Source organism: Cottoperca gobio, chromosome 5 (assembly GCF_900634415.1).
Source record: "Cottoperca gobio chromosome 5, fCotGob3.1, whole genome shotgun sequence".
Classification (NCBI taxonomy): Eukaryota; Metazoa; Chordata; class Actinopteri; order Perciformes; family Bovichtidae; genus Cottoperca; species Cottoperca gobio.
The window spans coordinates 27,308,613-27,324,185 of NC_041359.1; the positions used below are offsets into that span (position 1 = coordinate 27,308,613).

At 42.0% G+C, this 15,573-nt stretch overlaps 1 protein-coding gene across 1 annotated transcript; it reads right to left on the reverse strand.

Moving 5' to 3' along the window:
- Positions 1 to 502: 502 nt before the first annotated feature.
- Positions 503 to 13,688, reverse strand: LOC115008188 (protein TMEPAI-like). Its single transcript, XM_029431592.1, has 5 exons — positions 13,473 to 13,688; positions 10,607 to 10,761; positions 9,005 to 9,055; positions 8,568 to 8,920; positions 503 to 7,871 (listed from the first exon to the last, which is right to left on the reverse strand). Exons 1-5 carry the CDS (start codon positions 13,528 to 13,530, stop codon positions 7,559 to 7,561), a joined length of 930 nt encoding a protein of 309 aa, XP_029287452.1. The 5' UTR covers positions 13,531 to 13,688; the 3' UTR covers positions 503 to 7,558.
- Between the last annotated feature and the right edge of the window lie 1,885 nt (positions 13,689 to 15,573).

Genomic DNA, 15,573 nt, shown 5'->3' on the forward strand with positions numbered 1-15,573 from the left:
TATAATGTCATCATGAGTTATAATGTCATCATGAGTTATAATGTCATCATGAGAGTTATAATGTCATCATGAGAGTTATAATGTCATCATGAGAGTTATTATCAAACCTGCTTCTGTCCCAATGACGTGTCAAAGGGTTAGAATGACGTCACTGTATGATCGGCCATCATCAAGGCAGACGTTTGTTCTGTTCACGTTTAGCAACTATTTGAATATGACAGACACGTTTTATATAATCCCTCTGAAGTGGTGTTCATTAGAAGCAGGAAACAACCCCATAACGCAAGGAATTATGGGTAGAAGGAGACGTCGAACAGGAAGTCACAAATATAAGCGAAGCGCGCCCCCTGCTGGAGACACAGAGTAGTGCAGGATGTTCATCAGCAGCGGGTTATTAAAGTAAAACTACTAATACACTGTAAAAATACAATATTTATATACATTTAAAATAAAATAAAAAAACAAACAAAAACAAAATAAATAACCAGAGAAGACTCGGAAATATTTATAAAACTTTTTTATTAATTTTTTAAATCGAAGGCTAACTGAAATGTGTCCGATTCATACCATGTTCTGTGACAACAACGATAAAACATTGTCTTCGGTTTGTAACAAACAGAAGAAAAACAACAACAAAACAAACCTTGTAACACGAAGACCATCCAATATAAATTAAAAATAAACGTTTTTTTAATACACAAATAAGCAGTTATTATCATTGAGGATAAGTAGGCCTCTATATAAGTATGTGAGCCATGCTGTGAACGGATTTAAACTTCACCCTCCCTCCACTTCAATGGAGGAGCGATGAGCCTGCTGCTGCACTTCTTCTACATAAACAGAATCAGGGTTCCTACACATTTTATCTGACAAGCCACATGTAGGAAAGCTGAACAAACTGAGCTATTGTACAAGTCCCACGTTTTTTATTTTTTTAGATGCTTGAAGGATAAAACTCAACAACAGGTGGAAGACTTCTACAATAGTCACTGCGGTGGACAGGCGCTGCCGTGTCCGCAAAGATATGGAGGCTTAAATATGCACACGTACTGCAACCAGGAGTTTTATTAACGTATATATTTTCTTCAACATTATCAGAGGAAAGGCGCCGTGCAGCGCTGATTCAAAGAGCAGAAAACACAAACGGGGGAAACACTTTGACACTTGGCCTTTTCTCCAGTCTGCTGCTGATATTATTTATTCTTTTAAAATACTTGTGAACAGTTACAGGAACTGGAAAAAAGGAATTTGTAAAAAGTGTTTGGCCCTAAAAGAAACATAAGAAAAGTTCAAGTCAGGTGTAACTCTTGTCGAGTCTCGTTTAGGAGGATTCCTTCTTTGGAAATGTCTTTAATGATGAAGACTGGGGAGTGTGTGTGTGTGTGTGTGAGTGTGTGTGTGTGTGCGTGTGTGTGCGTGCGTGCGTGTGTGTGTGTGAGTGTGTGTGTGTGTGTGTGCGTGTGTGTGTGTGAGTGTGAGTGTGTGTGTGTGTGTTGGAGGGTGGAGACTTGTTTTTGTTTACTTCTATGGTGGTTCCTCTGTCTTGTAACTGTTTCTTATGTTACGTTTCATTAAATGTCAGAAGTAGAAGGATCCCAGCTGTTGGTGTGTTTTTGCTTCGGATGTAACGAAGCTTTTCATTTATTATCTGATTATATGATATATTCAAGTTATGCTAAAATGTTTATGTAGATGTTTATATCCGACATTTCTGGAACGCAGCATAAGTAACTTGTTTCACCACTGTGGAAGCCCATATTTGCCAGGAAAACAAAGAAAAGAGGATTAAACGTGAGAATAATAAAAGAGAAAAACACTTAAAAGTATCAGATAGTAACAAAAATGCAACTTCGTAAATCAATATTACGACGTAGTGAGCACATATAATTCTGATTTACAAACTCATTGAGTATTTTTGACAAAAACAATCTCGCCACAGGGCAATAAAAAGCTTTTAATTGTTCCACATCATTTTTAACTGCTTGTTATGTCGATGTTCGCAGTCGTCAAGAATAAACGATCAATCTCTTGAGTATTTTATTTTGTCGTTCCTCACATTTAATCAAATGTTCCCGGTGAATGGACTTCCACACGTCGTGGCCATGTGATGAGAAGTGTGTTATTAACATGTCGGTGCAGTCAGTGTCAGAAGGCAACAAACAGCATTGGAGTATTATTACAGAGTATTTGAGGGACGAAGTCTCCGTTGCGCCCGGACCCCAGAAGGCACAACATGTAGACGCTGGGGCGGGCCGGAGCTGATTCTGGATGTAGCGTTCACACTTGATGTTCATGTCACGAAGAAATGTACTTGAACTTATGAGAGCGCAGAGGTCGAGCTCAGTGTACAGCGTCTGTTTGCAATCATTTGCTCTTCAAACTAGAAATAGCACTTAAAAGCAGAAGTACATTTCCACGTCCTCTGTGTGTGTGTGTGTGTGTGTGTGTGTGTGTGTGTGTGTGTGTGTGTGGTAGGTAGTTTTTACACTCTCAAAGTTTCACAAAAAGAAAAAAGAAAAGGTTTTTGTGTGATTGATGGATTGAAAATGATTTTTGTTCTCAAGTGAATAAACAACAATAAAAACAACAATAAAAAAACGTACATTTAGAACACTACGTTAAAATATGACTAATATTATCAAAAAGGCAAATAGTAGGTGTATTGCAACGCACTCTTCGACATCACTATCAAAAACATCTTCATCATCCTCAATCTTATCATCATCATCCAATCATCATCATCTGAGACAGTAAGGAGGCGTGGCCCAGGATGATTGACAGCCCAAACTAGCCACTCACGTTCACCCGTCTCAGCGCAGGCAGGCACACTTGTACGACATATAATGCAACAATAACAAACGACAAACGTTTTCCAAGGAGAACGGAAAAAAAGCCGGCCAGCCAATGGCAGCGAGGGACGGTCTGAGAGGAGCTCTGTCATTGGACAACAGGCATCTCTAGGGAACAGGAAGAGCTTGTTCAGACAGGAAGAAGGAGGAGGAGGGGTGTGTGTGTGTGTGTGTGTGTGTTAGATTAATGTTTTTGTTAGAGAACAAAAATGTATGTGGATGTATGAAGGAGCACCTGTGTGTGTGGAAGGTCTGAGGCTAGTTTGTTTAGTCTGCTCTGCGTGTGTGTGTTTAGTTTTAGTCTAGACAGCTGGAAGTCTTTCCCAGGGCAACACACACACACACACACACACACTCACACACTGCTCTGGGAAAAGACATAGTCCGCCGACTTTACAAAAACACTGCTGCCTCGCTGCCTTCACGCCGGCTTAATGCGAAGAGAAATGTGTTCCAACAGTTCCAGATGATGGCCGACACATCGCAGGAGACAGAAACATGATCGGTTTCATGTGTGAACAATACTTTATGTAGATTACACGTAAAGGACTATTCCCCCGCCCAGAATGATCCTCAGTACGTCCATCACTCGCCCTGTGTTACCCTGAATTCTGGGAGCAAACTTTTGTTTTTCTTGCCCCCACGATGAACCAAGTCTAAAAATCCTTTTAAAGATTTTAAAGCAAAACATCTGTTACAAAGTCTCACACAAGTCGTACAGACACTACTTCACACACACATGACCTTTTGCTTAAACCTTACAATTTAAAAGACTTCTGTATTGAGTCTCACACTTGATCCGAGGGGTTTGAAATGTGTGTGTGAAGTAGAGTCTGTGCGACTGGATACAAGACACTTGGATGGTTCTGCACCAGTTGTGTGAGAGTTTGTAAACAGATGTGTTGATGTAGTTTTACTGTTGTTGAAAGCAGCTCCCATTTACTTAATTCATCAAGACTTTTTGATTCTTCGTCCACCGGAGAGAAAAACAAAGGTCATTAATATACAAACGAATCAGGGTTAAGTTATTCCTTTAAACTTTGCTTTACCACTACAGAAAACATTCATGTCTGCATGTGTGTGTGTGTGTGTGTGTGTGTGTGTGTGTGTGTGTGTGATCATTTCACCTGTGTGAGTGAACGTGTGATTTGTGTTTCCCCTCCTCTCTTCTTCTGTCTTTTTTTAATTGTGTTGTCAGCCAGCGCAGGTTTCCCTGAAGCGAGAGATCCTCTGCACGGCAGGTTCTCCACATTAACGCGACTTGTTTTCTACAGTGACGCCCTGATCGGAGCCCGTCCAGCCTTCTCATACCCGCTGCAAACCCTCCAGGGAACCAAACCGTGTAAAGGAAACAGCCCGGTCCCAACACAAGTCAAATACAGGTGAGGGGGGAGGAAAGAGAGGGGGAATAAATGATGCAAACTTGTGTTTGGGACCGGACTCGTAATCTCATTCCGATGTGAAAGGATTTATATTTCTGATTGATCCGCTCGTCACTCCTTCAGCTGCTTTGGGTCAAGAGATTCATTTCTTTAAATCGTGATTTTCTGTCTTTTCTTCGAGTGCTCGTCACACAGGAACAGAAGGAGAACGAGAGACAGTAAACAAGACAGACGGAGGTGAATCACTAAGAAGTCACTTTTGATTATTCGTCTTTTTTGTATCACAGAAGTTTAAGGCAGGACTCGTACAACAGGAAACCCCTGGATGTAACCCCATGTCTGTTTTAACAGGGACACGAATCCATTTTTATGAGGCTTCACAGTAATTCAGTCTGTTCGTCTGGAAGGTAAATAAATATCTTTATTTCCAGAATCCTCAACACGACAGACAATACGATCTTTATTTGGATTAAGAAACAAGTTAGAAACATTTCTTATAATTTATCTGTAGACAGATTCTGGAAATAACTTCTTTTACCTTTCAGACTAACAGAACTAAGATGTAACGATAATACATGAGAAAAAAAGACAAAGATTGAAGGATTCACCGTATCAGATTATAAAAATGTCTTTTTTTGGCCGTTGATTCTCCTCTCCTACAAAGTTAGGCTGATCAGCTTCGGGAGCTTTGGCTGTGGTTTGGTTCGGTCCCTGTGGAGGGCGCTGTTGCATAAAGACTGGACACTGAAGGGTGCGTTCACAGCAAGATAAATTCAACTAATATTAGTTCCACATCACACACGAAGCAACTGAGAGACGAGAACTACAAACGCCTGCACGTTCTAATCGTCTCCTTTTTATTGGCGCACTCTTAAAGAGACGACACAAGACGAGTTACTTTCAACACTCGTGTCACTTTTCAACACTTCGGTGTGTTTAGTTTGAGACAACCCATCTCGTGCTGCGTTCAACACACAAAGAGTTCTGCTCCAAAAGGTTCAAATAAAAACAATACATATTACTTTTAAAAGTATTAAACATAAATACCTTTATGGTATCTTTACAGAAGTGTTTCTGTAAGTGTTTATATTCTATTCAGCCAAAGTTCTGCTCGTAAAAAGAACATTTAACTTAATGTAATTTAACACTTTCATATATTTGAGAAAACAAAAGAAGAGTTTTGTAGAAAAACACATATTTCTCAAAGTAAAAGTCGATACGCAGCGCAGACTTCAGATGATCGGTGACTCCAGGCAGTCGGGTTATAATTAGTTTGAAGGATGTTTAAAGTTTTGGAGAACAACTCTTTGCATCTTTTAAAAGTGTGGCTCTGAAGGGTGGAGGAACCTAACCTACAATATTAAAGGGTTCTGACGTAGTTTTATGGGCTGACGCTGGCTGACGGGAGATTGTTGTCTCTTCCCTGGGGCAGTAAAGTGCTCAGAGATGCCTGCAACAGAGACACACTTACCAGAGGGGATTGTGGGTGTTTAGAAGGCAGGAGAGATGCAACTTTAAGAGAAACTGGAGGTGCGTGACCAGAACACGTTGGGCTATTGTGTGCATGAATGTGTGTGGGGGTCACAGCCGTGCACAGTCAGCATATCACTCGGGGCCTGCAGGGCGAGCGGGCTTCCGCCCTCAGGAGTGACGCACCACGAAGAGGACGTGAGGTGTCACGTGGATCTGTGTCGCTTCTCTCTTTTCCCTCAAACAATTCTGACATTCAAATAGAATGACACACAGCAGGCTTCACTGCGTCCCGCTCTACTCTACGGTACGCTACACATTGTCGTGATTAGTTCAGACGTTTGTTTGTTTGTGACAAAGTCTGATTGGCGTGAGTGAAAGTCGTCTGTGCTCGGCTCGAGGTCGTGACAGCCAGCTTTGGGATTGGCTAACGATTTCAGCCAATAGAATGAGAGAGAGCTACAGTTTCTGATGGACCCACAGGTTGAATGCTGACTTGCGGTTGGCTCGCGGGAGCCATTTGCATAAAGGAAGGATTTATTAGTTTTTATATCAATGGTACGGTAACGATGCGAGTCCGTTGATCCAAAGTCAGAATCTCCTGAAGTGTTGTTGTGATCCCGGCTGCTGTGCACCGAGCCGGTCCGTCCCTCCGGTGAGTCCCTGTGCTTTCACGTCTCTCCTTCTTTTTACGTGTAGAGTCAAATGTACAGAGCTCCTTCACAATAAAAGTCTCTCTCACACGTTCCATCTGCGCATACTAAAAAATAGTGCAATTTTTTTCAGCATTTATATAAATAACTCTAAATTCGTGCTTTTACCTTCGCTCTCGGTTCACATACATGTGTGTGTATACTCAGAATGTAATACATGCCGACATGTCTGTAGCAAAATGTTCAACGTCAAAGTTGGCACCCCAACAGATTAATGATGTTTCTAAAACTAGACAACATGTAAAAACAGAAACAACATCTTTACAATAAGAATCTATCATCGTCTGTGTTCTCTCATCAATCATATTGCAGATGTCTTGAACTTTGTGCAAACCTTCTTTAGAAAGCATAAAATACAAATAAAAGCTTCAGCGACAACTCCTGCATCAGTTGGTCGATATAAGGCAGACACGTTTAGCTCGAGGACTTCTAGCACTGTGCTACGACTGGTAAGCTAGTTTCAGATAGCGCTAACTTAATCTATTCTTACGTGCTGACATGTCCCCGTGATGCAGCTAAAGCCCGGTGCAGGAGTCGCTGCCAACGCTGGACTGTGCAGCCGTGAACGTGCAGCTAAATGGAGGGGGGGGGGGGTTACCACGAGAAAACAAAACCTGGAAGAACCAAGAAGATTGCAACATTTCGCCAAGATTTTTTGTAAGCGCGAAAAAGACGAACAAACAAAGAAAATGTTCTATAGAAACAAACAGAAGGAGTAAATATTTGTAATGAATGAAGATCAGTCTAACGGAGGAGGGAGGAAGTTACGGGAAGAAGGAGACTTCCCTTTCCTCCTCTGGCCCTTCTTCTCTGACATCATCATCGCTTCATCTGAAGTGCTCCTCAGACAGGAAATAAGAAGCTGTGGAACAGGAAGTGCCAGATTTTCTCGTGAAACTGTGCTCTGCAGGAGCGATGTGGTTTCCATGTGTTCTTACCTAACGAGAAGCCAGTCCTAGCCCGATCCGTGAAGTGGGGAAAGTGTCCACACTGCAGCTAACGTGAAGCAGCCCTTAAACCGTTCAGTGGATTTTCACCAAGTTGTTCCTCATTGGCTGCTGACCACTTCCCAAGTGGCAAAGCAGACAAAAATCCAGTTTTCTTTCCCCCCCGCGCGCAGGCTAGGAATAAAGAGGCAGCACTGTCACACCTGCTGGGGCTTCTGGGATTTCTCCTTCGTATTCCTCGCATTGCTGTTGTCCACACCTCCCTGCTGCTGAGGCGGAAGTCGGAGCAGGCCGTGTATGAACGAGGACGGCGGTGCTTGTGAGGACGATACGGTCCGATGGTTGTGGCTAGGCGTCAGGGATGTCGGGTGGTAGTAGTGCCCGATCACCTCGCTGTAGGTTGGGGGAGCTCCTTCCACTCGAGAGGCCTGCTTCTGAATCCGGGACATGGCCTCCTGGGCTTCCAACACACTGACGCCTGAATGCATGCTCGGGGGAGGGGCCTGCAGACTGCAAGCAAAACAACAACAAGGCTCATAAATGAGACGGATGGGAGCAAAACAACAAGTAGAAGCAGACGCATGAGGAGCAGACTGTGCACAGAAACATCAAGACGTTCTAACTCTGTACCATCACCAGTAGACTCTTCAGGGAAACTGTCATGTCTCATTTAAACCAGTGATGGACAATAACTCAGTACTTTTATTTATTTATATCCATTTCCTGCTACTTTACACTTCTACTCCCCTACACCTCCGGGGTGAATATCGTACCTTTAGCTCCACAACATTCATCTGATAACAGGTAAATAATACAAAATATAATCATTTATCCTGTATTATTATAGGTTGAGATAAAACTTTATTGACCCTTGTTGACATTCACAAGCTACAAGCCAGTTTATATTGTAAAAAAAGAAGCTTCACATTTACCAGCTGCAACAATAAAGTGAATTATAATTCAATAATATAACATTTATAATTCCTCAATGGGCCGTTTTGTACTTTAAATACATTTTGATGCTAATATTTTGAATGCAAAGCTTTTACTTGATCGGAGCACTTCAGCCGTGTCTGTGTAGAACTTTCTAACGGTCCTGAAACTATTGAGGTGAAGTTTGAAAGTTGCTGATTGAAGGTTCGTTATACAGGAGAGTGTGAATGAACGAGAGAGAAGCGTAGAGACAGACAACGTGTTGATGGTTACCTGGTCTGCAGACAGGATCTGGATGGGTGGAGCGGGTGGGAGTCGTACACGGTCCTGTTGGGCGGCGCTCTGACCGACTCGCGGTTCAGCTCCATCTGTTGCTCCGGGTCTCGAAGCTGCAGGGTGCAGGGGCCCTGGTACGGCGGCGGCTCCTCCCCGTCCGAGAGGCAGATGGTGGGGGGGAGATCGATGAGGCTCTGGGGCAGGTAGGGATACGTCGGCTGGAAGCGAGTCGGGGCATACGAGTGCTGGAAGCGCTGCGACTGCAGAGGAGGCTGGGCGTGCTGAGGCTCCCGCTGTAGGTAGGACGAGGGGACGCCTCTGTCTGGGGGCCGCGGGTTGTACACCTGGTGCTGGGGTGAGGACGGACATCAGGTTACTGCTGTGGCTGGAACATTAACCTGAGCTCTTGGTTAAATGAATGTTGTGTAACTCACCTCATTAAGACTGTTTGTCCCCGTGCCCTCAGAAGACCATAGACTGGCCTCCTGAGAGAGAGAGCACAGGTGAATTATATGTTTACATTATTATGAGTTGTATTTATATTCTCTTAGTGAGTCCAAAGTATTTAACAGCATACTATAGATGAGTACTATATCTGCTATACAACACTGTTGATACTTATGTTAGGAGTTAGAAATTCTAAAATATATTTATTGCATTTTTAAAACATTTTTTAATTTAGCAATTTTAGTGTGAAGTGAACTTTTCTGTACTGAAGTGTTTTAACTGTTGGATTGACTGTTTGTCCACTAGAGGGCTCTGCTGGTACTCATTGCTAATGTGTCTTTTTTAAATGTTCTCATATTTTCATAAAGTAATCGTGTCGCTCTTACTGCAGAATCTTTACATAACACTGACACATAGAACATTTCTCAAACGACTATCTTGTGTTTGATTTGTCTTCACATCTTGTGACCTTTCTGCTGCTGTAATTACACAATTTCCCAGCGTAGAATAATAAAGTTCCAGAATGAATACACACACTGTTGAGGACATTATTTGAAAGTTGCGTCTCGATGCTTCGCAGTGAGAAGACAAAAGCAGCTTTTTACTTCTATAAAAATGTCTGGAAGGAACTTTTCCAACTTTAGTGTTTTCTTCTCAGGCGACAGTTTTCCCGCCTGTATGTGTGTGTGTCAGTCTGCTAATCCAAATTAACTAGGACAATGACTCCCCTGAGTTTATCAGGAGCTCTGTGTATGTGTGTGTGTGTGTGTGTTTTATGCTTCATTCTTTACTCGTATCTTACTTGTAGACTGGAGCCTCACACACACACACACACACCAGTGATTCAGTAGCAGTTGATTCAGAGAGTGAAGTCATATGTTTGGAGAAGCCTCAGGTGTAAATCAGCCCATGTGTGTGTGTGTGTGTGTGTGTGTGTGTGTGTGTGTGTGGCAGTTAATGAAGAAATGAGTCAGTGTGTTAGCGTTATCCTGCAGCAGTGTTTAATCACTGTGATCACATGCTCACCCAGCGCTCCTCTAACTCTCAGAAGAAGTGACTCTGCTCTGCTCCTCAGTGAGACGTCTGTTCGGCCCGGATGTGTTTATTGACTCATGTAAAGTTATTTGACGTGTTTCTATAGTGATATTCGAGTATATTGAAGTGTGTTTGACTGCTTTTGAACTCCACACTCACATGCAGGTTGTAATTCAAATGTTTTCATGTTTTTCGACTGAATATGTGCTGCTGTTTATATTTAATGCATCCGCTTTATTAAATATCTGCTATGAAAGCAGTAGAAATGACCCTTTTTCACTGCGACTTAACAGCTATTTCTCCATGGTGTTATAGCCACCAGTTCTTCTTTGACAACACAAAGCTTCAGGCCACGGTTACACTTAATATGCATCTATAATGATCAGACTGCCATCGGGTCAGACTTCAAGATGAATCAAATCTGATTCCTTAAAGAACTAAAGAAAGTCTTGCAACATAATAATATAATACTTTTAACACCCATTTCTGATCTGATATGAAAGAGTAATTACATTTATGTACATACAGGTGTCATGACTAAATGTTTCACTTACGTTGGCCAATGGCAGGTGTCTCCTGCGTGCGGGGGCGTGTCTGGAGAGGAGGGAGCGTGCTGATAGGCGGTAGTGGTTCAGCAGACAGGTGATGACCACCACCATCACCATCATCACCACCACGATCACCAGGATCTGGACGAACTCCAGCTGGGCTGCAACAACACAGAGACAAAGATGGAGGTCAGTTTACTCCTAAAGTCAGCTGCACGAAGTCTTCTGAGCAAAATAACCCTGATGATGGACACTGGGAATTGTCCAGGCAAGGAGAGCCGAATGAAAAATAATCTATCCCGTTGCATTATGGGAAGTGTAGTTTTCTTCCTAAACCCAAACAATAAATAAATGCTACTTATATTTTTATTCTATTACACAAACACACAGCAAACAAAATGCTTAATATAAAGCAAAGGGGTAGAAATGAGATGAATATAAAGAAAAAACAATTAATATGAATGTAAATAAATAGATCTAAGAGATAAATAAAGACAAAAGATTAAAAGAAGATAATGCACCTTGTTTATTTTTTACAAAAAATGTCAGAGGTACATATACACACACACATTGTACAATGTACATGTGTGTGTGTAGAGTCACCAATATACTTGAAGTTTGATGTGTGTTGGTCCTGAGAGACTTCACGCTTTTATAAAATAAAGAAATACACTTGAAACAATATTGTCACATGTGGAGAAAAATAACTAATATCTTCATCATATTCAGCTAAATGAAAACCTGTCAATAAATAAAAACAAATGATGAAGGAAAGATTGTTCGTATGTGAACAGAAAGAATATGTTCTTATTTGTGACCTTTATGGAAGCCTGTTATAATATGGATTTAAAATATTAGTCATATTCAAAGTCACCCAACAGTATGAATCCATTCTTTGGATGGTCAACCAATAAACTATATAACGCTGTGTTACATGACCTGACAACCACTTAATCTGTAAACACATCGGAAAATTGTGACTTCTTCAAATGACTTGATGTCAAAATATGAAACCTACCAGTGAATCCTTCTATTGGAGATTCAGACATTAATACATGAATATAATAGTTAGTGATTCATTATGTGTTGAACACTTTCAATTCATCAATTTATTAACTTCAGTATTTAATACATTTGTTTTTGAGTCAGGCTTCATTATAAGTTAGTGATGAAATATATATATATTTAAATAAATATAAATAAAATATACACACCAGCCCTGATTCTAAATGCTTTAACTGTGAAGGTTCAACTCAACAACAAGCTCTGTATGTTTCTGTGTTGAGAGAGAAAAAGGTTTTCAGACACAGTCCAGACAGAGATGTAGTACTTATGTAGAGGTCAAGGTGTCTCTCACACACACACACACACGCACACGCACACGCACACGCACACGCACACGCACACACAGCCAGACAAACAGGGCTAGCTTTGTTTAGAGGCAGTCTGCTCTAACCCCTCTCATGCACCCCCCCCCCCCCATCAACGGAGCATTTTTCTCACACTTTCTTTTTCTCAGGGAGCAGGCGGAGGTCAGGGCCTAGTCAGACAGAAGAACATTAAGTAGCCTGCAGACAGACACACACACACAGACACACACACATACACACACACATATACACAGACACACACACACACACAGACACACACAGACACACACACACACACATACACACACACACACACACGTACACACACACACATATACACAGACACACACACACACACACACACACACACACACACACACACACACACAGAGACACACACACACCACACACACAGAGACACACACACACACACACAGAGACACACACACACGCACACACACACACAGACACACACACACACAGAGACACACACACACACACACACACACACACACACAGAGACACACACACACCACACACACAGACACACACACACACACACACACACAGAGACACACACACACACGCACACACACACACAGACACAGAGACACACACAGACACACACACACACACACACACACACACAGACACACACACACACACACAGACACACACACAGAGACACACACACACACACACACAGACACACACACAGACACACACACACACACACGCACACACACACACAGACACACACACAGAGACACACACAGACACACACACACACAGACACACACACACAGAGACACACACACACCACACACACAGACACACACACAGAGACACACACAGACACACACACACACACACACACACACACACAGAGAGACACACACACACACGCACACACACACACAGACACACACACAGAGACACACACAGACACACACACACACACACACAGACACACACACAGAGACACACACAGACACACACACACACACACACACAGACACACACACAGAGACACACACACACACACACTGATTGTCATGTTCTTCATCAGAAATCTAAAATGACTTAAAAACTTGAAAAGAGACTTCACGACAGACTTGAGGGCAGAATGTCACAAACCAACGATGTATAAATGGATTACCAACAAAAGGATGTATTTCCAACCCAAAAGTCGTTCTCTTTAACGTCACAATTTCCCAAAGCCTATGAAGAAGTTTTCAAATTGCTTCTTTTGTTTGACCAACAGTTAAAACATACGAACCACAAGAAAGCAGCACATCATCACATTTGAGAAGCTGAAACTTTAACTTGGTAAATGACTTGTTTTCTATCAATGACGATCGATCACACCTAAACAACACGCAGTAAATCAAAGAAATAGCTTGAGGACATCATCCAGCAGCAACAATATCAATCCTCAGGTACAAAGCACATCAACGCAGAGACATCACAGCTGTTGGAAGAGAAACTTTGGCTTTCCTCACCGCACAGTTGCGTCTGAACACAGTTGACATGGTTGTGACTGCCTGATGAAGGCTGCATAGTCTCTTCACTCCCGTAGATGTTTTATATTCCTGTGGTAATACCCTGAAGATGTTCTTCTCCGCTAGCTAAGCATTCAAAAAATAAAAGAAACTAAAACAAATCTTCCTTCTGCAGTGAAACTCCAAACTACACGTCCTGCGGATGCTCCGACACAGTGTGTGTCCTCGCTGGGTGACACACACACTCTGAGGCTCGACTCAGCTTTGTCTGCTACTTTTTCTCACACACATTCCCACACTGTCCAGACACACACACATATTGAGGAAGCAGCTGACCGGACCCCTCCTGCCCCCCCCCCCCACCTCCCAATAGCTGTGAACAAAAGGGGTCAATGTGAGGGAGGGGGGGGGGAGAGAGGAGAGAAAAAGAGGGGGAGTGGTGGGAGCGTCTGGGAGACACAGATGGGTCAGAGGGACGGACAGAATAATGATGAGAGACGGGGGAGAGAACAGGGGGAGGACATTCTGGAGCTTTAACTTCTCTACACATATAAAATTATGGAATTTAAAACAAACTTTGGAAAAATTTACAACAAATAAATCAGAATCAGCGACTCTAAAAATGTGAGTTTTGTGGTTTTATGTACAAAAAAGTCAAATTTTAAAATAAATATGATTCAAGATAAGGTATGGGACGATCTGAACATTTCATGTCACGATTATCCCGTCCAAAATAATTGCGATTCACAATATTATCCGATATTATAACTGAATAACGGTAAATGTATTTTTTTGGTACGGTTATTTCCATCTAAGATAAGACGAACAAATAAACAATCTTAAATAAAGTAATCATAAGCATAAATAAATACAAGCGAGAGCTACGCGGCTTTTTCAAGTCACACGATCGTCCTGATAGTGGAAATTCACTACGATCAACTTATTGTGAGTGTTTATATCTAATATATAAATCCTACATTGTACCATCCTTGCTCATAATCACTGCTTTTAAAGCGCTGCCACTCGGTTAATAAAGTGAGCTGAAGGAGTGTGTTCTGCTGCTCTGTGGAGAAACGCTGAGAAATGAAAACGTACTGAACACACAGGTCAACAGGAGAGATGTGATTCTGTTGCTTTGAGAAGTTTGAATACATGTTGTGAGTCTCACAGCTGAAGAAACTAGAAGTATATCATTTATAAACTACAACCCTGTTGATTAAACTTGGTTTTGCAGCTACATAAGAAACATGTGTCCAAACAACAGGTAAAACTATCTGCTGTCACAGGATTTATTTTCTTAAATACGTTCTTTACCCAGCTTGTTGCTTCATAGATTTATATTCCTTATATGGTGCAGGAACACGTACAACGTCTAAATGTTAAGTATATACGGTTTAAAGCACTTTAACACAGTGTTAAGGACGTACTAGGATGTTTGTAGCTGTAATGCATCGGGGTTAATGTGTAAACTGTTAGCATGGCACCAACACACACGCGCACGCACGTGCATGCACACGCACACACACTGAGTATGACTATACTGCGGTTACTGAGTCCATATTCTACATGAGACAGTCACATGGTCCCACTTCCACTTTTCATTTTTGAATATTACATGTATTTGAAAAACAGGAAGAAAATCCTTCATTATATTTACTTTTATAGGCGAACAGGTGAAAGGATGAAGTGAAGGAAGGAAAGGTGTTGAGCGACAGGAGAGATGAGAGTAAATAACTCAAACACACAAATGAGGAAATATAAACAGTAAAATAATGAAAAGTAAACAGATCACATTCCTCTGCTTATTAAAGAAGGCTGTTATTGTAAAAGCAACAGACACGTAAACACACGGTGATGCCAGCCTCGCCATCTGTGTGAAGCCACCTAGACCTCCGCTATGTGTGTGTGTGTGTGTGTGCACCACCTGCTGACAGCTTGTCTGTCTCTCTGTTCTGTCAGCTGGTGCTGAACATTCGGCCAAAACACTCCCACAACTATTTTCTCCTTTCCTTCCTTTTCTCATTCTTTCTCGTCTGCGTCTCTCTTCAATCTCAAACACAATAAAAACCTTGTTGTCTCGTTGTTCTGAGGGACGTTGTAG

What these genes read in the sequence shown, in the direction of transcription:
- LOC115008188 (XM_029431592.1), bottom strand. Translation starts at nt 13,530, where the DNA reads ATGCAGCCTTCATCAGGCAGTCACAACCATGTCAACTGTGTTCAGACG. An exon ending in GACACCTGCCATTGGCCAAC is followed by an intron (nt 9,056 to 10,606) that starts GTAAGTGAAACA and finishes TCTCTCTCTCAG; the next exon opens with GAGGCCAGTCTATGGTCTTC. An exon ending in GGACAAACAGTCTTAATGAG is followed by an intron (nt 8,921 to 9,004) that starts GTGAGTTACACA and finishes TCCTCACCCCAG; the next exon opens with CACCAGGTGTACAACCCGCG.